This window comes from Chroicocephalus ridibundus, chromosome 5 (genome assembly GCF_963924245.1).
Source record: "Chroicocephalus ridibundus chromosome 5, bChrRid1.1, whole genome shotgun sequence".
NCBI classification, from domain to species: domain Eukaryota; kingdom Metazoa; phylum Chordata; class Aves; order Charadriiformes; family Laridae; genus Chroicocephalus; species Chroicocephalus ridibundus.
The window spans coordinates 20583962-20607535 of NC_086288.1; the positions used below are offsets into that span (position 1 = coordinate 20583962).

Below are 23574 nucleotides of genomic sequence, written 5' to 3' on the forward strand. Positions count from 1 at the left end.
GCCAGTTACGCACAGACTGAAGGCAACATCAAGACATCTATGCAATTCAACCAAGTGCATCCCAATCCTAAACACATTCAGATCTCTGTGTTCTTAAGCAAGTTTAAAAAGGCCATTTCCACCATTGTGATCCTGGATAACACTGAGTCAGGCTGCAATGAACAGTTGCCATTTTCATGGAGTCTTTATATGACACACTGCCCCCATTCTCTGCAGCCACTGGGAGCTCAGCCTGCTTTGTTCCTTGCATAATATAATCCATGGGTTTAAAAGAACATGTTTCTTGTAGGACCTATCTTTGTAGTTTCACCAAGTTCTTTCAGGTGAACAGAAAATTTCATTCCTCTGCTCATTTTCATAGGATTGGCTGCATTGCTTGTGCATGCAAATGCTCAATGCATGAAACTTTTCACTCCTTCTTCTGAAGGCCTTGGGCAGACAACAACAACAACAAAGATGTAATTCCTGGAACTTACTATAAAATCTTGGGGGGGGGGGGGGGCGGGGAGGGAGGAGGAGAGGGGAATTTATTTGCCCATCTTGCTGATGACAGAGCCTAGCATTTGCAATTGCTCCTGCAATGACAATCTCAATCTAGGTTAAAAATCAGTGTCTCAACTATTTTAACACTGGTGACTTAATTTACCTGATATTTTTTTTCCTACATATGCAGCTGACATACATACCTTTGAAAAAGTCTTATCTTAGAATCATAGAATTGCCTAGGTTGGAAGGGACCTTTCAGATCATCTAGTCCAACCATCAACCTAACTCTGACAAAAACCATCACTAAACCACATCTCTAAGCACTATCTCTACCCATCTTTTAAATACCTCCAGGGGTGGTGCATCAACCACTTCCCTGGGCAGCCTGTTCCAATGCTTAATGACCCTTTCAGTGTAAAATTTTTTCCTAATATCCAGTCTAACCCTCCCCTGGTGCAGTTTGAGGCCGTTTCCTCTTGTCCTATCGCCTGTTACTTGGGAGAAGAGGCTGACCCCCACCTCTCTAGAACCTCCTTTCAGGTAGTTGTAGACTGTGATAAGGTCTCCCCTCAGCCTCCTTTTCTCCAGGATAAACAACCCCAGCTCCCTCGGTCGCTCCTCATAAGACTTATTCTCCAGATCCCTCACCAGCTTCACTGCCCTTCTCTGGACACAGTACTTTTTATGGTGAGGGGCCCAAAACTGGACAGAGTACTTGATGTGCTGCCTCACCAGTGCCGAGTACGGAGGGACAATCACTTCCCTAGTCCTACTTACCACACTATTCTTGATACAGGCCGCCTTGGCCACCTGGGCACACTGCTGGCTCATATTCAGCTGGCAGTCAACCAACACCCCCAGGTCCTTTTCTGCCAGGCAGCTCTCCAGCCACTCCTCCCCAGGCCTGTAGCGCTGCATGGGATTATTGTGTCCCAAGTACAGGACCTGGCAACTTGGCCTTGTTGAACCTCATACCACTGGCCTTGGCCCATCGATCCAGCCTGTCCAGATCCCTCTGCAAAGCCAACACTCCCAGCCAACTTGGTGTCATCTGCAAACTTACTGAGGGTGCATTCTCCCCTCGTCCAGATCATCGATAAAGATATTGAACAGAACTGGCCCCGGTACTGAGCCCTGGGGAACACCACTTGTGACCAGCTGCCAACTGGATTGAACTCCATTCACCACCACTCTCTGGGCCTGGCCCTCCAGCCAGTTTTTAACCCAGCGAAGAGTGCACCCATCCAAGCCACGAGCAGCCAGTTTCTCTAGGACGATGCTGTGGGAAACTGTATCAAAGGCCTTACTGAAATCCAGGTAAACAACATCCCCAGCCTTTCCCTCATCCACCAAGCCTTTCCTCATCTACCTTGGTTAAGATAGTCCTATTATGCCACTTCAGGTCCCTGACAGAGTCCGTGGCTTTGTCTTAGACAAAAATCTGTGTCACACTCAATGCACAAAAATGTGCACTGAGTGCACATATTGTGGACTTAATCCACAGATGAAACTAAATTCATAATCATCAATTCAATTTGATTCTTTTTCAATATGCTACAAGCACCTACCAAATGAGGTCTGCAAACCAGCAAGACCAAACCCCAAAGCTTCCCTCTTATCTGCCTGGTTCCCAGAGCCTCTGTTCTAAAATTATTTCTAATCTTTTTACCAGGCTTTATATGTAAAATGACTTGTCCCAGAAATTTTGGTTTTCTTAGAAAGACTTCATAGAAAAACAATGGATTCATTTAGAAAGTAATGTGAACTAGGAGCTTCAAAGCATCATGCAGGATCACTTATACTTCAAATACAAAGTCAAAAGACTCATCTCCAACACTCTTCCATTAAAATACTATCTTCAGCATTTTCCATTCGGTCAGTCTTTAACACGTCAGCTCTTCTCTCAGAGAAGGCACAGCTTCTTGCCTCCTCCCCAGCTCAACTCCACCACTGCCCAAAATCCAGACAGACCCACAGCCAGTCTGAGCTCAGCAACCCTTCCTGAAACCTTCCTTCCCACACTCTCCCCTGCGTATCGCCCTGAAGAGGGTAGTTGATAATGGCGTGACACTGCTACTTTTTGAAAGACATCCACCAACAGTGCCTATAAGAAAAGTTTATGTGGGCTTTCCAAAATTTCAGAGATATAATCACATCCCTTAGTAAATCTCTTCCTGAAATCATTTAGGTAGCACAAACATTACCTTACTACAAGATCACCTTTGGGTCAAGTGAGAAGGCCTTCTCCCAGTACTTTCTTGCAGACATCTTTCTCTCGCCTCCCAACCTTGACCATTGCATCTCTCAAAGCAGATGATCACAGTCTTCCTCTCTGGAGGGACTCTACCACCTCACTCCTGCTGGGCACACAGTGGCCGAATTGTCAGCTATCTGTGTAAGCAGTTAATAGAGAAATCTCTCATTCAGCCTTCTCACTGACTACACACACATTAATGAACTCCACAATATGCAGCAATTATTTTCTGGACAGTATCACAGACACCCTACATAAAAAGCCTTTATGCTCTTCCTGAATGTTTGCAACACACTGGGGACCTTCTGGACACAGTTCACAGGATGAAGGGGCCGGTAATTGCCTTTAGCTGGTTTCATTCTTCAGCAGCCATTTGCATTGATTTGAGAGAGGCATATGTATTGTTCTAACATCTTAGAAATGCCTTGGCATTTTACTGTCTGGTTTGTTTAACATTATTGTTCTATTGTCAAACAAATTAAAAGTGTCTACACGCTGAGACTTAAGAGAGCATTCTATAAAAAAGATGGTTTGTCCCTGTATCATCCACAGCACAGAGCATACCTTTACGAGCTCTGCTGTGAGCTGCCTAAGGTTTTAAAAACAATAATGGCTCCAGTCTTTTATGAGAAAGCGCTACACGCCAAATACTGAAGCAAATGCCATTTGCAGATACACGCTGTCTCTCGCAAGCTGAGCCAAGCAGAATAATGTGAGCAAGTAATTATCCTCTGAAGAAAACCGAGAGAATGTGAAGAATGGTGGTTAACAGATTAATGAAAGTCTTACTAGCTCTTTAGGTCTGGAAGTCCAGCTCTTCCTCCCCACACCTGCTGTGAAATCCTGGTCCTGTTCTCCAGCCGCTCATTTAACATGCTCTTCCCTCAATCTTAAGTTACATTCTTTGAGCCTACACAACACAGGCCCCTCTGACGACTTCACCCTCCCTCCAAGGTCAAATGGTTACATTTGCATCCAAACTCACACAGCACCACATTTAAGCCCCTCATCTGAAAAGACTGCACAGCTCTGCGTGAATATATTTAACCCATCTCCAAAATTCCCCCTGCTTGCACCATCTCAACACTGCCAGCTTGAATTACAAATGTCAACTGGACTAGTTCACGTTTGAGCCACCAGGTCCACAAAGCACTTTCTCACTGGGATCCCAGTACTGAGCAGCATCCACCTCCTCTTGTCTTTCCACTAGTACTCCCATTCCAGCAGCAAAGAGATGGCCGGACAGGGGTGATGGAAATCCATCATCCATGCCCTGCAATGGTCTCTGTCCTGACTCGGGAATGCTGCCAGAGGAAGCCAAGTGTGAACAGTACTTAAGGGCTTTTCACCCTTGCCTGTCTCCTCCTACTTCCCCAGCTCTGCTGCTCTCCCAAAGCACAGTGCAATGGGACAGGGAGGGAGAGGAGCAGGAGCACACTGTGGACATTTACAGTGGAGAAAAAAAGATAAATTAAAACCAAACAAAAGAATGGACACTTTCTGGCAGATTTCATCCCAGTCAAGTACACAAGTTTGCTCTTCTCTTCAATGGTAATACTTTCTTTTGGATAATAGGGTAACCTGAAAGTTTATGAAGAAATACCTGCTCAGGTACACAGGTGAACACAAGCCTTTTAAAGTAAGAGAATCATAGATCATAGAATGGTTTAGGTTGGAAGGGACCTTAACGATCATCTAGTTCCAACCCCCTTGCCATGGACAGGGACACCTCCCCTAGACCAGGTTGCTCAAAGCCCCATCCAGCCTCGTCTCGGACACTTGCACAATTTCCCTAGACAACGTCTTCCACTGTCTCACCACCCTCAGAGTAAAGAACTTCTTCCTGGTATCTAATCTAAATCTATCTTCTTCCAGTTTAAAACTGTTACCCCTCATCCTATCACTACATGCCCTTGTAAAAAGTCCCTCACCAGCTTTCTCGTAGGCCCCCTTCAGATACTGGAAAGCTGCTGTAAGGTCTCCCCGGAGCCTTCTCTTCTCCAGGCCGAACAACCCCAGCTCTCTCAGCCTGTCTTCGTAGGAGAGGTGCTCCAGCCCTCTGATCATGTTTGTGGCCCTCCTCTGGACTTGCTCCATCAGGTCCCTGCCCTTCTTATGTTGGGGGCCCCAGAGCTGGACACAGTACTCCAGGTGGGGTCTCACCAGAACAGAGTAGACTGGCAGAATCACCTCCCTCGACCTGCTGGCCACGCTTCTTTTGATGCAGCCCAGGATGTGGTTGGCTTTCTGGGCTGTGAGCGCACATTGCCGGCTCATGTTGAGCTTCTTATCCACCAGCACCTCCAAGTCCTTCTCCTCAGGGCTGCTCTCAATCCATTCTCTGCCCAGCCTGTATTTGTGCTTGGGATTGCTGTGACCCAGGTGCAGGACCTTGCACTTGGCCTTGTTGAACTTCATGAGGTTGGCATGGGCTACCTCTCAAGCCTGTCCAGGTCCCTCTGGATGGCATCCCTCCCCTCCAGCACGTCACCCACGCCACACAGCTTGGTGTCGTCAGCAAACTTTCTGACGGTGCACTCAATCTCGCTGTCCATGTTGCCAACAAAGATGTTAAATAGTACCAGTCCCAGTACCACACCCTGAGGAATACCGCTCGTCACCAATTTCTACTTGGACATCGAGCCATTGACCGCCACTCCAGCCAGTTCCTTATCCCCCGAGCGGTCCATCTGTCAAATCCATGTTTCTCCAATTTAGAGACAAGGATGATGCGCAGGACAGTGCCAACTGCTTTGCACAAGTCCAGGTAGATGATGTCAGTTGCTCTTCCCTTATCCACCAACGCTGTAATGCCATCATAGAAGACCACCAAATTTGTCAGGCACAATTTAGCAAAGTCATGTTGTCTGTCAGCAATCACCTCCTTATTTTCCGTGTGCCTTGGCATAGTTTCCAGGAGGATCTTCTCCATGATCTTTCCGGGCACAGAGGTAAGACTGACTGGCCTTTAGTTCCCCAGATCTTCCTTTTTTCCCTTTTTGAAAGTGGGGGCTATGTTTCCCCTTTTCCAGTCAGTGGGAACTTCACCGGACTGCCACAACTTCTCAAACATGATGGATAGGGGCTTAGCAACTTCATCTGCCAATTCCCTCGGGACCCGTGAATGAATCTCATCAGGTCTCATGGACTTGTGCACCTTCAGGTTCCTCAGCTGCTCTTAAACCTGGTCTCCTCCTACATTGGGCGGTTCCTCGCTCTCCCAGTCCCTGCCTTCTGTTTTAGCCTTCTGTGACTTGGGTGGTGTGGCTAGAGCCCTTGCTGGTGAAAGCTGAGGCAAAAAGGTCGTTGAGCAGCTCAGCCTTGTCCCATGTCCTGGGTGACACCAGGTCTCCTGTCTGGTTCCTGAGTGGGCCCACACTTTCCCTAGTCTTCCTTTTGTCACTGACTTACCTACAGAAGGCTTTCTCGTTGCCCCTGAGGTCTGGAAGAAGAGGGTCTGGAAAGCATCCTGCATTTCTAGGGTCCTGTAGCATACTGGAGACGTACGGCTGTTCATCACTGCACTGGATGCAAGTCATATGGCTGCCATTACAGAGAACATCACACGACTGAATTACCATGCACTGCTTTTGAGAGCTGTACTGAACTCTCCTACCTAAACGTATTCAGGAAGGAAAGTATTTGAGAAATATTAGACTATTTGGGGGAAATAATTTTATTTTTTCCAAATACAGTGAATATGCATAATTCAACTAATGAACCCCTTTTAACTTCCAAAACCTGGTGTCTTTTAACAGCAGTACTGGTCCTGCTGATTTTATAACACAGACCTCATGTTACCCAGAAACGTGCAGAGGCAGCAAATTGAGCAGGACCCCCAGCAATGGAAAACACATCTGTAGTACAGACTCCATAAACAACACTGCTTTAGTTATGACAAAATTGCTCCGAGGATTCAAAGAACAGCTCATATATACAGCTATTCTGAACATTACATTGGTATTTTCAGCAGGTCACAAATAACCGTGAGAAGTCCCAGTGCTGTCATCTTCTGGGATACGAAGAAAAGCATCAACGATTTAACCTAGCAGACCTTCCTTCTGTTTAATTTAACATTTCATTAGAAATACTACTGTACTTATGTATGAATCATCATATCAAAAAAGTGCAATACAGCTGTGCTGTGAATGCAAGCCAAGAATAGGTATCTTGGTTTTACTTAGTGTTCTCCTCATGTCATCTTAATAGCTTAATTAGCTTTACTCACAATGTTAAATACTCTCAGATTTAGACATTAAACCAGCCTTTTGTGCATTCAGAGCAGTAGATGTGTTTTCTTCACTCAGTTAATTGGATACTTCTTTCCAGTGTAGCAAAGGGACACCAAAATAATCGGTGTTTACTAGATTAGCTATTACACTAAAGAGGTTAAAACAAATGCCATCATGCATACTTGTTTGTTTTTAAAATTGGATATAATCTGTTTCTTGCAGTCACAAACACATCCATAGGCCATGTGAGATACATCACCTAAAACCAAGGGTCATAACGCATTGGTCCTAAACCCCCGATTTCACACTTAAGTAAAGGTTGGGTTTTCACACTCCAAAGTCACATGTGCCTTGAAAAATGTAAAGCTCCTGCTTGCAGAGGAGCAAGGAGAAGGACAGGGTGTTCTCTTTCCAGTGAAGACTGCTCCACAGCTGATAAGAGCCAGGGATAGCACTGATATTTGCTAGCCATAGCCTTTTTATTGGAAAAAGTGCTTTATTAGAACCTGGAGACTAATTTAAGGAAAAAAGCTCACCGTTTCCTCTCTAGCATCTCCTTGATGTAAGATATGTAAATCTTTGTCTGCAACTGGATGAGAACAGCTTGATTACTCATAAAATGCTAGATTTTACCTTCACCTTGGTATGAGTCAGAGGGGAGAAACTTATTTTACGCATTTCTTCTTACCATCACATTATAAAATACTGAAGATTTATTTTTCTCTGTACCCTCCACCTCAGCTCAGGTTAACCTATTCAAAAATGAGGCAACTGGGTCAGAAAATTGAAAGCCAAAAACTTCAGTACATCAAAAAGGCTGACACAGAGGCTTTGTATGTTTTATTGTCAGCTGTGACTTGTACTTCTTTTTCCCAGATAGTGTTGGTTATATAAATGACATTATATAAATACAGAAAGAAAATGAAGAAACACACCTGGAATAACAATCAAACCCAGGAAGAAAAAGGAAAAAGATCTTCTGTTTATCTGAAGTTAGTTAAATGCAACATATATGTTTTACAGTCTAGACTGTGGATGAAATCTAACACTGGACTTCTTCCAGACTAATCTGTGAATTCTCATACCAAACAACATACCTTCAGGAGCCCACTATTACACACGTCTTGCTAATCCTCACCCCCATGTAGCTTTTCGCCCCTGGCAAGATACTTGGGGACAGAAGAGTTTTGATACCGTATGGAATTTAACACACCTTCATTTCAAGGCAATGAAGTGGGTTTGATGCCCATGAGGCTGATCTGGCCTTATTGAGAGGCACAAAGAAGGTGACAGCACAGTAAACTTCACATTGCTACATCTCCTTTTCTTTCCCACTGCCATTATACGTCTCATCCAAGATCTACCCATGGCCAATCTCTCTGCTCTTAAACATTTACATACGGAATTGTGAAAACAGATTGATCTTAGCCTGCTTTTTTCTTTATCCTTTTTCAGAGAAGTTCTAACAGGAGTTGTAACTAATACCAATCATGCTAGCATTTCTCATGAGGTTTTTTTTCTCAAAAAGTTCCTCTAGGCAATCTTTCTCCTGTTGAAAGGGATTATTTTTGCAACACGTAAAAGTTGGTTTATATAGCACATCATCTGTCTCACTTACAGGAAACTAGATCAATATGTTGGATTTAAAAGTACTCAAATGAAGAGGTAATACTGCATTCAACAAAAGATATCAAGAAAAGCCATGAAGCTTGCTCCCAGATACTCCATGACTAGTGATTCTGTATTACAAATGAAGAGTTTTATAGTAAAGTGTACTGAGCAACAACTTCACTGGCAGAAAAAAATAATCAGGAGAAACACAACACATAAATAATTGGCTAAATATACTTTCAGCTTGCAAAAGCTAAACAGAGTTTCAGTAACTGCTGGTACACAATGGGGTCGGTATCTCTTTTAAGCCCAGGGAGGAAATCTGGCACCTTAACGCTAGGCAGTATGTGGCAAATAGTAACTTTAATAAGAATGACAGACTGAAGTTTTCAACAATATCCCCTCTCTCCACAAATAGCAAACATCATCTTCAGATGTGGAGCATTATTTATTGCTCTTCAAGTGAGAAAAAGGCAAAGAAGGAAGAGGGAAAAAAAACTGCAAGCGTGTCTCGTTCTCAGTGGGCTCCAAAACATCTAAACGTTTCCATGTTTTTTTCAAGCTGTTCACTTGCGTGTGTGTGTGTGTCCTGCTAGAGTGTTTTTGCTTCTTAAAAATGCATTTTTAGGATACTAAATCTCTGATTAAACAGGCAAAAAAAGGAGTTGGTCCTCCACCAGAGACCAAGTGGGCAGCCTGAGGCTTGGCCTCTGTGCTCCTCACGGCGTAACGACAGAAACACACTAATTACTTTAATAAATATAGGCTCATGCCATGCAGGCTTTTTATTGCTCCCCATCCTTCACATGTCTCACACTATTTCAAGGCTGAAACAGTCATGCCTCCAAACTAAAGCAGACCTACCATTTTACCTTCGCTTATGGGAAGAAAGGAAAACTTAAGTTTGAAGCTACAGACATTATGGAAGCACAGAGGGAAAATGGGCAGGTGACTAGTCCTAAAACAGAGCTGAAACCTATGGATTAGGTGAGGAGAGTCTACACTGCTGAGCCATCATGCAAGAAGATTCTTGTGAGATCCCCACTGTATTCTGGCAAATGCACGTATAGCGGCTTACTAAAGCGTCAGCTCATTACTTAAATCACAGACTCGTGTCTGTTTTCTATCACCTGCATCACCAAATCATTAGACTAATGCTCAGTCCGTGTCAACAGGCTTCCAAAACACATGCCTGTGTCTTTGAAGGTCCTCAGTACTCTTCAATTGCTTGTGGTCATTATTCAAGAGTTAAAAGCATTTGCTTTGTCTTGGAGATGCTGCAATTACTCACTCAGAGCAGGAACTCCTTGTGGGGAGCTGCCTAGGCTTTTAATGGCTTTTATTCTGCAGCCCAACCAGTAACAGAGAAAGCTTTTTTGTCTGCTGAAAAGGATGTCCCTCCAGCGTTAGAAGTTAATTTAGCTGCTTCTGTTACCATTCAACCCTTGGCCTCTGTTCTGAGGCTGCCAACACAAATACCGCCTGTGATGGCCATTCTCGTAAACTTGTTCTGTAAGAAGGGATTTGAAACGTCTGGCTCAGTTTGTCAGGGAACACGTGGCAACCCAAAGGCTCTAATAACCAAGAGACTGAGGAAGGTTTTTTTTGTCCAGTGTCTATGTCACATAGCACGTCTTCACCATTTTGCTGCATTTTGCATTTGAACTTGCATAGGATTCAGACCATTTTTCACGTGATGAGCTCATACAGAAGAGCATTTATTCAGTCTAGCTGAACAAAGATGAAATCAGTGGACTTGTACAAATGCTGCTAAAAAATATTGCTAGACTCGTTCCTCAGTTACTACAGCAACAACATTAAATAAGTTCCTTAGTAATATGCAAGGAAATAAGCAAGGACACCTAGGATTTCTTTAACTAGGGACGTTAACTATGGCCTACACAAGATAACGCAGCACCAATTGAACTTTTCTTAATAGCATATGCTAAGCTAGAAGCTACCTGGAGCAGCTCCAGGTTATGAGTTGATCAAATGTCACTGAATTTGACCAGTCAGACTCCAAAACACAACATCCCGTATCTATTCAGTATCTGAAGTGTTTGCCCTTACACAAGACAAGTTTATCACATAGCCTCTGCTGTCCAAATTAATGGAGTGCAAAAAAAGAATATTTACTTTTATAATAGTTAAAGTTCCACATATGCTTGAAAGAGCATTACATTTACTTAAAGATGAATCTGGAGATTGATATTCACAGAATTTCACCTTATACCCTCACACGTGCTGTGTTGCAGTATTCACGTTAGTTGCTTTACTCTACTGGTACAACAGCTTTTAAGCAAGGAAAGCTAGAGAGAAACATCTAGAGCAGACCATTGCTGTCCGACTGAATATGACAAAAGGCATTGCACTGCGTTGGAGTTGATAATACAAAACCACTGTCATGATTAGGAATTTAGATCGGCAGTCTTTCAAACAAGAACATGGTAGTACAAAGACAATCAATGACAACCATCACAACATAACATCATGTATATTTTTTAACCAGCAGCAGCCTGACACCATCCTCACTCCTCTCCGCACAGCTTCATTAACCTGTTAAATATACATTCACTATCATCCACCGGAAACGCACTTTTCATCTGGCAAGCAACAAAGAGTATCTCCCCTCTCCTCCCTGCCCCAAACCCTGGCAAATTGGCACGAGCCAGAAATGGAGAGGAAAGGAGGGAGAGAAAGACTGTGCCAGCATAAAAAGAAACGCAATCTTTAAGACAGTTACAGACTGGGCAGCCCCACCACCATGGAAAGCAGGTTTTGTACCATGTAGTGGCTTCCTACACCTGCAAGTATTGCTCATCCCTGAAGTGGAGGGAAACACACTAAGGATTTAACTTCACTTCAGAGTTAGCAAGCTATTACAAACAAGCTAGTTCCCTGGTCCCACAAAAAGAAAGACGGGGGCGGGCCAGTTCTCTCAGCGTTTGGATTAAGCAGATGCATAGGCCACCAAGAAATGAAGCTGTTGGCTAATTTACATCTTCTTAGAGTGCCTGTCTCTTCCAATCTAACAGCAGCTGTTGGCTGAGTCTAATTACACCCCCAGTTTATACAACATATGGTAGCATACTTGAGAGTTTTAGCTCTGAATGCACACATGGGTCAATGGGACTAGCATTTTCAATCAATGCCACAAGGCATTTTTGCTTTGTTCTATTATAAAAATATTTACTAAAACTAATTTCCCAGTTTGGATTGATTAAAGACACAAAAGTTTGGAAACATGTATTTGTTGTTCCACAATGTTTTTGGAAGAGGTCCTGAGGCTGTACTGCCTGCCACGTACACAGGCAGACTCAGGTGGGATCAACTTTTCTTTACCTTCCTGACTGTTCAAAATTGGTTACAACAACAACAAATCCCAGTGTAATCCACAGGTCCAAACACCATTAAAGGTTTACATTTCCCACCTATAAAACCGTCTCAGCTCAGGAAATTCTGAACTTCAGTCACTGGACCGGCTTTCTGAAAAAGGAGATAGACACGTCCTCAGATTTGCACAGCATCTAGCCCCACTGTTTGGGTTTTTTGTTTTGGGGCAGATGGGTCAAGGAGGCTGATTGTGGAAAATACTTACAAACTTTTAGTTGTAGTTTAAACTGAAGATCTACTCAGGCAGCTAGTGGAACTGCTGGGGGCATGGGAAGTTAGAAGGTAAGCATTTAATCTGTAATTTTCCAAGTCATCAAATGGGATGAAGACACTGAACCACGTCAGAGACCAACAACCATACAGGTGGCCTTTTACGAATGCTATAGATACTGTGAGAGAAGGGCGGCAGTTATTTCACCAGCCAATGTATTTGGAGGCAAAGGAAAACCCAGGGGAGGTTGAGGCCAGAGCTGGATCGGCAGAGAGAGAACAGCAGCAAAGCAAGAAGGACAGAGACTGAATCTGAGAGCTGTTTTGAAAAATTCACTCAAGTTCAGGGAGAATGAAAAACTACAAGCCCTCAGGAATGACGTATGCACAGATTTAAACAAATTGGTATGATAGCAGGATAGTAGTTTGTAGATGTTACCAGTGGAGTCACAGACAATGACACAACAGCTACATGCAAAGCTGACTAAGAGAGACACTGAATACTCCTTGCATTGCACTGAAATCTGAAAAACCATCTTCATGGAGAAACTGAATTTCCAACAGCATAAGCTGGGGCAAAGCACTGAGCAAGAATTACCTCATTTTGGCACAGAATCCATAATCTTGTGCAGTGTTTACTGACACTCCTGTAATTAACGTGGCAGTTAATGCTGTTTTTTCTTCCCATGAAAATCTTTCAGAGTCTTACTGGGCCAAGCCCAAGGCCTCCAAAGTTTTCCAAAGAAACAAAACAAAGAACAATTACTGAAAATTCAAGTTCACATTTTTGGTCTGAAAGAAGCAGAAAAGGGGATTAAAGTTGGAAGTTGATTACCTCCGAGTTGAGCACCTCAGTGACTGACCTTGTGGTTATTCGTCTCAGGCTGAGGACAGAAATTCAGTCCTGCAAATTTGAGAAACCTTTCCCAAGCAACACAGTAGTGGCATTAGAAACACCCTGGGTTCAAATAAACTTAGCCTTATCACACTAATCTCTTGTACAAAATTCCCATGGGTATCTATTGACCAAAGTGTATTACACCTTGAATAGCACGGTAGTAAAAAAATGTGTCTCCACAAATAAGTTGCTGAAACCTGCATGACAAAAACATACAAAGGCATACAGGTTATAAGAAATAGCAGAACTTTCTACTGTATATAAAAGCTAAGACCTATCCTTCAACAGCCATCCCCGTATTCCAGAAATTTCACTGCTTGAGTTGCAAAAGCCTGCTTATATTCACATACTTGAGGAGTCACTGCTTGAAAATCTATAAAAAAGGCCCAAAGCAGTTTTGGGGCTCTCACTTCACTTTCTGCACTGAACAGCCACCACTGTAGCAGTTCACTATGTGAGAAAGACCAGGCTATAGGTTGCCCGTTGCCATGCCAGGTCATATCCGTTTCTGTCTCGCATAGAAAAAACCCATGAGATTCTGCTGCTCACATCAGACAGGATACAACTCTTCTTGCCTCATCTGCAACTCAAGCAGTGATAGAGTTAAGAAGTTAATTTTCAGTTTAAAACATGAGACACCTTATGTTCAGTGGACGGAGATCAAGAATGATCGTGAAGGAAAAAAAAATGCATTTGTCGTAAATAGAAAGGTATGTTACACAGAGGCTTCTCTTCCTTCAACTAAGCATTTCAAGAAACAGGAAATATCATTACACCAGGAACACATGGCTAACCCCAAATCTGCTTCTATTTTGCATGACATGTGCAAAACTGCAATGAGCAGTACCTTACTTTAGTGAGCTTATGCAAGCTTAAAAGCCATGAAGGGAAAGAAAATAAAGCGGAGATCACACGCCAGCCTGCCCAATGACAGTGGGATAGCAAGAACAACCAGGCCATGACTGCGCCAAGCTCAGTGCAATCCAGCTGCTCTGCTGCAACCTGCAGTGCAAGCTTACCCAACAACAAGCACCGCACGAGCAGAAGTTATTGGAAGGGGCGCACGTCAGTCACAAGAAGGCTCCATTCGGACACCTGAAAAACGGGACCACTATTTCTCACCTATTTTGTTATTTTGGGTTTTTTTTTTAGACAAAGTTTAGCAAGATCAGCTGGAAGCCTTTTATCAGGACTACTCCAGAGCAAATTACTGTTTCAGGAGGTCGCTGGCAGCTGACTGCCTTTGCAGAACACCATCTCATTTGACTTCTTTAAAACCTCATATAAGGCTTGTTGGACATCCTTCCATTCCACTGCATTCACATAAACTGTTTAAGGTGTGCTTTCTGATGGATTTTTTGTGGAGGCTTTTTATTTGTTTTCTTTTAAGCTCCGTATTTACCACCCTCAAAAAAATGTATCCAATAACCAATAATAGAAAGCCTTTTTAGTAAATCCTTTTGTTACTGGCAAACATCACTCTTGATCTCAAGAAAATCCTATATGATTTCATCCAGCATATTGAGTTTCCAGTGAAGTTCCTGAGAAACACGCTTTCTCTATCAACCCACATTTCTTGTAACACCTGCATAATTGTATTTGACTAATTTCTCTCAGAGTTTGCAACAGGTTCTAGGTAACTCAGTATCTAGGTAACTCAGTTCACCCAGTAGCACATGTCCATCTGAAGACCATTTCTGTTTCCTAGACTAATAGCAAGTGTTTTACCTAGAAATGAAAAAAAAATAAAAATAATAAAAAATCACCAGTGGTCTGGACACTCCCTGCTGTTTTTACATCAAGTCCCAGAATTTGCTCCATGAAAGGTGGAGTTTTGAGCAAGATCCATGAAGCCAAGCGTGGGGAGACCTAGTGCTTCACATCCTCCCCTACGCAAGAGTGAGGGAGCTGCTCTTACAAGTCAATGTGATATCTACTGAGAAGCTGTTTCACTTGCTATGCTGCTCTTCAGTACTTACACAAAAGCTAGTTCTTGTGGCTTTCCAAAGACAAGGATCAGAGTGAATAATACCCTAATCTCCCTTAACTGAAAATCTTCTAGGCAACAAGGAGAGATGGCCATTTCTTGTGATGCAGTTCTAAAATGCACGTACAATTAGTTTTTTTCCCTCCACCCAGAAATGTTATCCATTCCCTTTTAACTTGTAAAAAAGCACGATGCTCAATTCTTAGTCACAGTCAATACTAATACTGAAAGATTTCCCCTACTGACAGTCCAAGTTTCAAATTATGTAATTATCGTATTAATTTCTATTTAACACATTCATTAGAAGCTTTATTTTAATTTAAAAACGCAACTGAAATTTGTCATGTTTCCTATTAATGTCGTTAAATGGATTTTTCTGTCAAGGAAATTTTTACACAAATTGAATTAAATGGGAAGCACATATTTTGCCAGAAAGCAATACTTCAAAATATATTGTACATCAGAGACAGACCTTCCCTTACAAATGGTGACCTGTACTTAAGATTCCAGATGCCATTTACTCAGTTTCAATCAAAGACCGATTCAAATTCTACATTTAAGATTCACACCTCAGCATGCAAATCTGCTGTCCCTTCCCAGGGTTTGTCTAAGATCTTGTGAGCCACTGAATGCTGTTTAGCATTACTTATGCTAAACAGTTAAGAGCTTTACAAGATCTAGAGGATAAAAACTGCACGTCAAAATGTTCAGGACAGTATATAAACTGAAACAACAGACCATCATCTGCGTTCAGGCATATACCAACAAGTACTTCTTGAAGGCTCGTTCATTGATCTTTAACATCTCTCTACACATCTCAAATTCAAGTCCATAAACCAAGTTGAGTGGCAACGACATTGGATAAGCACCTAAGCCTAAAACACTGTTCTGACTGGATGAACTTGCCTATTCTTGCTCATTTACAACCTCATATCAGTGATGCTCCAACCGTACAGGTTACGTAGCTTTGCTCCCACAAATTCACTTCCGCAGTAACACCAGGAGAGTGTGACAGCAAACCTGGAACAATGAAGTGATACTTGGAAGCTCTCTCCTGCTGCTCAAAAAACCACAGAAAATGCATGCTGTCTCACTGAGAAGGCACTGACTTTCTCCTCCCATCTTCAGTTAAGACCATGCCAACCCCGACACAGCTGGAGTAGTTAGCCATAGGCAGAGAAGAAAGCAAGGAATACGTTTTCATGAGCTGCATTTAAACAACAGCTGTACTGTGAAACAGAGAATGCTAAATGCTTATTTCTTTCAGCTGTGCACATTTCAAGCTTGGATAGCTGACCTTCAGATTTAGCATAATACTAGCTCTCTAAAGCACAACGGGCTGCCAGGAATAAGGTGACTCACCAAGATAGTAAAAAAAAAAAATAACAAGGCTAAATACAGTATCACTTCCAAGAAGTAAAAATTATGCAGAATTATCAGAAATCAGATTTTATTTCTTCCTATGGCTTGCTTACTTATTGCTTTTTTTGTCTTCTGGAATTTACTAGATTACTGCTATCCTTACACGCATCTTCGGTAAACAGAAATGCCATCTTCACCAGATCCCCTGAGACATTTCAAGGATATCAGAGCAAAAGATAGCTGCTATTCTTACTGATAAAACATTACAATGGAAAGATTCTTATGTTTGATGATGATAAAGAATCAATGACAATTCACTGTCCTTGACTATAAGACTAACAGCTGTGTACTGCTTTTTCTTCTGTTGTTGTTCACTAGCTCTGCGTGCCTGTAGGCATCTGACACAGGTTGGCAGAGACATTTCCCCACACTCACACTGATAGTTAATGACTTTTAAATTTAATAGTTTCACACCAAGGAGATGTACACATATTGACTAAAGCGTATGCGGTAGTAATCTATATTACTAGCAGGAAATGGGCATGCTTCAGGAATTCCAAAGCATTTACTGACAGTTTAGACACAAGACAGTATTTCTTTTCTTTACTCCCATTATACATAGTCATTTGTAGAATAAAGTCTGACAGCTAATAGTATTCTTCTGAAATTCACTTCCATTCACATTACCATCCCTTTCTGGTACAGACTGGACAGAACCCAAGCCCAAAATGTTAAGCAGACTGGTGCTCAGGACACCTGCTGAATTCACACCAGAAACTGGATTCTGCTTTTCTCTAATTTGCATCAAGGCTATGAACATAAACCCACTGGTTTGTCTTGTCCTCTCCTGCTATAGTTCTCCCACCTTCTATAAATAAATATATACAAGGTGTGCAATTAGAGCATCCCTCAGGATGAGTAATCACCACTTTCTACCTCCTTCCAAACACAACCAAATGGCAGGCAAAATAAAAACTACAGTCTCATTTGGAAAAAAACACCTCATTAACTCTCTTCCATTATATTATTGTCTAAAAAAATTATTGTACAATTGTACATTGTACAAACTGTACAATCCAGTGGTGAATAAACAGGTATTTATCCTAAATACAAATCCAATACTACATGGCTAATATAACAAAATACTGCTCGCCATTTCCTAAGGATTCACTGAAAAGTCATGGTATCAGTGGAGTTCTTTGCTTTAGCTCTCCACGGTAAGAACAATGGGGTTCCCATAAGATCATAGTGATTATCTTTTCAAAGTTAATGCAGCAAACCCTTCAATGTAGTTAAATGGGGAAAAAACATTTCTATACATGGCATCGAACCTGGGACATTATTTCAGGAACTGACACTTGTGCAGTATGCTTCAGAAACATTCCAAAGCTATACCAAGGTGAAATACTGACTGATCCTAATTTGGACAGGCCCATTCATTTTTCAAACCTATTGGCATATTTAAGTTACACTTCTGTTGGCACTCCTGCCCTCCCACTTTGTATCTCTAGGTGTCTTTATGAACTTACTTGAGACTTAGGTGGAAACTCAAACAAACTTCTAGTTATTTAATCAACTGCTACCTAACCTATCAAAGGTAACAGAAGATCAGAATCACCACCTCCATTTCACAAAAGGGAAGCAGCAAAGACAATAGGATGTTCTGAAGTCATCCCGCGGGTCAGTGGCAGACAGACAAGATGATAATTTGGGCTCCATAGTGCTGTACAAAGCTCCATGCAATGCAGCATTGTGTCACCTCTCAAAAAGCAATGAAGTCCTTGCACACAAACATACTGGCAGATGTCAAGTGCGAGGAAGCAGGGTTGTATTCTGGAAGCACAGGCTCTGGCCCATAAACATTTCTGTTTTGATGGCTGCTTTTTTACACTCTTGATTAACAAATATATATACTGAAAGATATATTTGATTTGCCAGAAATTATTAGCTATTTCATATTCAAAGTAGTCATACTAACATATAATTTGTAAATATGCAATGTGTTATTTAATTAACCTATATTATGTGGGATAATTTTAACGGCAAACAGCTACCAAGGCTGTGAAATTGGTTCTTAGAAATTAACTCATACAAGAATCTTCTTTGGGAACAACTCAAGACTGAATGGTTTTTCTTAACGTGCACCATAAAGCAAGTTGTAAAGTTTGACAAAGTGTCATGACCTGTTCCATACAGGAAGCTAGATTAGATGGACTTTACATCTCTGAGAACTGCCGGTGAAATTCCACATGAAGGTACACCATCAAAAATTCAGTAGGCATAAAAACCAAGTGCATTTATATTTTAATATCTGCACAGAGGTAACTCACAGATGTCAGATCTTTTTCTGGAGTCACAAGCATCTAGGAAATGATTAACACACAGGACTGTCATACTCCTGTAGGTGCTAGCACAAGATCTCTCTTAACTTGTTATCACAGAGGCTCAGGCCTGACCTGACTGGAGAGGCACCATTATTTACTCTTATGGCACTCCAGAGATAGGCAGCCCTAAAGCATGCTGGTGAGAAAGCTAAATAAATAGGAAAATAGATGAGCATTAAGGAGCAGTAAATCACCACAACAGAGCCAGGCAGCAGACAGCAGTCTGTTCCACGTTACAGATGGCAACGTATTCAGGCTACAGTCTTACAAGATTTCCTTTTTGGGAAGACACAAAGCAGGGATACTCCACATTTTAAACAGCAGAAAAATAAGCAGTACCTTTTCAAATAGAGATTATTCATCTGCCTCAGTCAAGCCCATCTGACTGACTTTTGCTACTTGAACTTCATGTACACTTCACTCCCTTTAAAATGCTGCAATAAGAAAACCTGACCTGGAAAAGGAAGTTTTAGAAAGAAGCCTGATGGGGAAGTCACACAAACTGCCAAGGCCTGACTCAGTTTTGTGTTCATTGTAATCAAAATCCCAAGTTGTACTGAGTCAATGACGGAGATGGTGAGGTTTGGTTCTTTAAATACCAGACAATTCTGCTTGCATTACCATTAATCTCACCTCCCATCCTATCTCCTCCTTTCACTTACCAAGGGCTTGGCTTCATCTTCATCTTTGAAGTAGTAAAGCTGGTCACCCTTGAGAACGAACCAGCGTGTGTGCCAGGTCTTGACGAAGCCTCCTTGCTTCCGCAGCCACCCACACTTAATGGCACTGTGCCGCCCTTGGCTTGGCGGGGGAGTCTCTGCAGAGCCATTGTGTTCTTCCATACTGGGACTGCGCAACTCTGCTGTTGGGAAAACAAGAGGAAAAGGTAAAATAATTAGATTATTATCGAGGCAGTAACTTGCTCCTTTCAAGACAGCTGGAAAAGAAACATGTCCTGACTACAAGTGTGCTAGAAAAGCATTTACCATCTGCCTATTTTCATACTAGCACCCCATCAGCTGAGAGAATATTACTCGCCAATAAGAGACAATAATAATAATGAACTGAGTTGCTAAAAAGCAGGCAAGAGGCAAAAGTTTTGTTCAAGCACAGCGTAAGATATTTTAACCAGCACTGAGGAAGACATCAGCTGTTTCTTGAGGTGAGTTCTGCTGGGTTACAGGCAGTAACACAAAATGAATTTACAGTACGTCTTCAGACTAAGGACAGCAGTATGCTTCTCACTACTGGACCTCCACATTTACTATTTCTTGACAGGCTTCAGGCTTTCAGGGAACATTAAAGAAGCCCCTGCTTCTCCAGAGCTTAATATGCCCCACCAGACAAACAGGCTTTTTTTGGTTTGGTTTATTTTACTAAAGTCCATTTAATGGAACGGTGACAGTAAATACAGGAAAAGCCGCGTATCCCCTCATACAAGCAATCCCCTGACTGAAGTGGGTGTGTGCACAGCCATGCTTATTACAGATGCTTTGCTAATCATGCAGAATTTTGGTGCCTTAACTCAAGGCACGAGAAGCATGTCAAAACCAGAGCTAAAGCGTGGAATTAAACTTGACAAAGTTTCATGTGGCTTTTTGGCCTTGTTGAAACTATACTTTTTAACCAACTCTGGACAGTCAGGAATATACCTGATGGATTTTATACCTACGATCATGCAGTCATGCGCTTAACCTTCATGGTCAAAAGGCTCTTCCTGATCCCCTATTAAGTCTAGAGCTCAAACTCCAGATTTTGAGTTGCAAGTTCTGATATTTTCAGTTGAAATACAAGTCAAACCGAGACGTACATGTGCCACAGAGTGTATACCTAAACAGAATAAAATGTGACTATAACCACAAACACAGCAGTGTGCAAAATTAACGATGAAATTGCACTGTCTGTAAGTGCTTGAAGAACAACATGTTTCTTTTCTTTCTAGACTACCACTGGCAGCCTTTCTTGCCTAGTCAGGACTTGCACAGCTGTTATGGCCTGGGAAAGATGGCTTCATAGGTAATGTATTTATTGTTTCAAAACATCAGGGTGGGAAAAGAATAAAACATTCCAGACATTGCAGGCAGGAGACATCTCTGACTAAGAACATCTAGACCAAAGCTTCTTGTTCTGACTTTGGCAAAGAGATTGGTGAGCCCCAGCCTGGCACTCCTGTTCTGGTCCCCTATACAGCAACAATACTGTTACTGAACACAGTAACAGACATCAGCATTGCAAAGGTATGTGCTCCGCTTCTAAGGTAGATTAGAAACAGAGATACACATTCATTTGATAAACGGGACCATTCCTCTGACAATTTATACAAGTACTTTGTCTGGATAGTGTTACATCATTGTAAAGTAAATTGCAATATAATCAAGCAAGAATAAATAAATAGATAAATAGATTCCAGTCAGGAGTGGTTTTCAGCCCATTTTTCCTTTGGTTCCTTTCTTCTTACTGTTCACAATTATCCCCTTTCTAACAGCTTCTCCAGCTGTGATCTCTGCTGTGCGTTTACACGCGTTTACACTTTTGCTTTTAATATCAGCACACAGTGTTATCACGTCCCTACTTTGGGATGGATCCTGGAATCCAACCTCCGTGACTAAAACTCTTAACTGCCCTGTGCCACTGAAGTTAGTGGGCCTCAACACGAGCACAGTGGTTTCATTGCAAAGTACAAATTGCAGGATCAAAACTTAAATCACTTGGTATTCTACTCAGAAAAAGGAAAAGAGACTCTTCCTCCTGCCTCTTTAGGGTTCACCTAGAGTCACCCGGAACACTTGAACTCTTACATTTACTTGAGCAAAGTGTCCCTGCAAAACATACAAACGTCCCTGGCTCCTGGGAGAGCGGACAAAGATTTTTTTTTTTGTGCCTGGGTTACAATTACATCCTAACCAGAGCGAACCAGCTGATAAAACCCTCAGACAACACAGGGTTTCTGTGAGAGTTATATACCATCAGAGTACACAATCTGAACGCTGCTGCTCTGGGGCTGCAGAGTATATTAGATGTTGCAGTGATTTTCTGAACTGAACCGTGCCTCCTTCCAACCTGGAGCTGCAAATGGAGATTCAGCGACCACTAGAAAAATTAATAGCTTGCTTTCTCAGTGCCTTGTTCATAAATGTCTGCTCACACTTCAAGGTGGTCTGGGCTCTTGTAATATTGTTCGTTCACTTTGCACTGTAATAATTAACTATGAATGCAACAAAGCAGTGGCCAAGCAGCCTCTGAAACCCCTACAGCTTTATCCCTGGATGCCCAACCTCTCTCACTGGTTACCTTAGCTCTTTAGGAGGAGGAAGACAGGTTAAGTGAAACTGTTTGCAATAAGCAACAATCAGATAATCTCCAAGAAGCAACTTTATCCATACACGGTAGGCTTTGTTGTACCCTACCTCCACTTACCACTGCGTGTGGTGAAAACGCATCAGGAATGAGGACAGACTTATCTGTCCTATATGAGATCATTCTCTCCAAAAGGAAATGCACCCAACTCATAGCTGGCATTGTTTGAATACGAGCAGAAATCTCTTGGATGCTGCTGGTTTTTGGATGGGCCAAAGTAGATGCCAAGAAGCAGCACTCCAACTCGCATCCTTAGAAACTGAATTAGCAAATATTTTAAGGAAATTTAAGGAAACCATTGTAAACAGCAGATATGTTATTGCAACTGAAAAAAAGTAAGGAACAAAACCATGAGCCATCCGGCTCCTTGCTGCACAACCGCAGAAACTCACGGTGCTCAGCTTCAGCTAACCTGATCAGTTTATCTCTGCTGCTTGGGCCAACCTCAAGGCAGTAACAAAGGAAGAGTTTAAATACAGTAATTATGGGTGTCAAGGACACTCGGTCTCTATTACACTTGGACCACAAACAAGAATTTAAGTACCAAAGTCAAAAGCAATTAACTACTTGGATGAAAGGCTATTTTTAATTTCATTCCACAAAGTCACATATTGCTGGTGTTCACACCAGTGTACAAACTAAGTATTCGGATTTTGGCTAGCCAGGGAAAACGTTAATTGATCTACACCTCTTTGTCTGGTAAAATTCATATCTTAAACTACTTCTGCAATGCTAAAACAAATGAGGTGTAGGAGAGATGACATTCTACTGCTCCCAAGTCCTCGCAGGGAAGTTTAAGATCTCCTTTAAAGCAGTAGTATATCCTTGGACACTTTCTGTACAAAACAGTTGTACTATTTCATTTATTTGTGATTTAATTCTCTTCAGCAATTAAAATTTCAGCCACCTAACTTGTTTTTGTTCAGAGGAATTATATTTAGTTGTAAGATTAAGTTTATTTGTTGTTTTCCATCTCTCCTTCCCTTTCAGAATCTGCCTCCTACAAACCAGACTCGGAATCAGAAATTCCAGCAGCTGGTTCATTTTCACTGGTTGTTTTTACAGCTGTTTCAACATCAAGATCATAAAAATAAATTGCAGGAATATCAGGGTGCTGGCACCGATGCAGAGAACAGCGAGGTGCAAACAGTATGTAAATAACACATGACAAAGTGTGGAATTACATCAACATACTCCAAGTCCTCTTGCTCTCAGGAGACAAGGCAGAAAGCCATGCATTTTCAAGCACTAAATGAGCATATTCCTCAAAGCCATCTTCTGAACGGGAAGCACGACTTGTACTTGCTGCCAGAGTCAACTCTACTGACTTGGCCACCCTCCAGTTTAGGTAATGACCAGAACTGAACAAACGCTACACGGTCTATTCGTTCGGGGCTGGC

General features: G+C 42.1%; 1 protein-coding gene across 2 annotated transcripts in view; it reads right to left on the reverse strand.

Moving 5' to 3' along the window:
• ARHGAP24 (Rho GTPase activating protein 24) overlaps window positions 1-23574 on the reverse strand; it is a 229403-nt gene that overhangs the window by 170356 nt on the left and 35473 nt on the right. The window contains exon 2 of one of the 2 annotated variants that reach the window (XM_063335819.1): window positions 19480-19676. In XM_063335819.1, the coding sequence (XP_063191889.1) occupies window positions 19480-19659 (180 nt within the window). In that variant the 5' untranslated portion in view covers window positions 19660-19676. Of the gene's footprint in view, window positions 1-19479; window positions 19680-23574 lie in introns of both variants that reach the window. The other variant, XM_063335818.1, reaches the window with a different exon arrangement.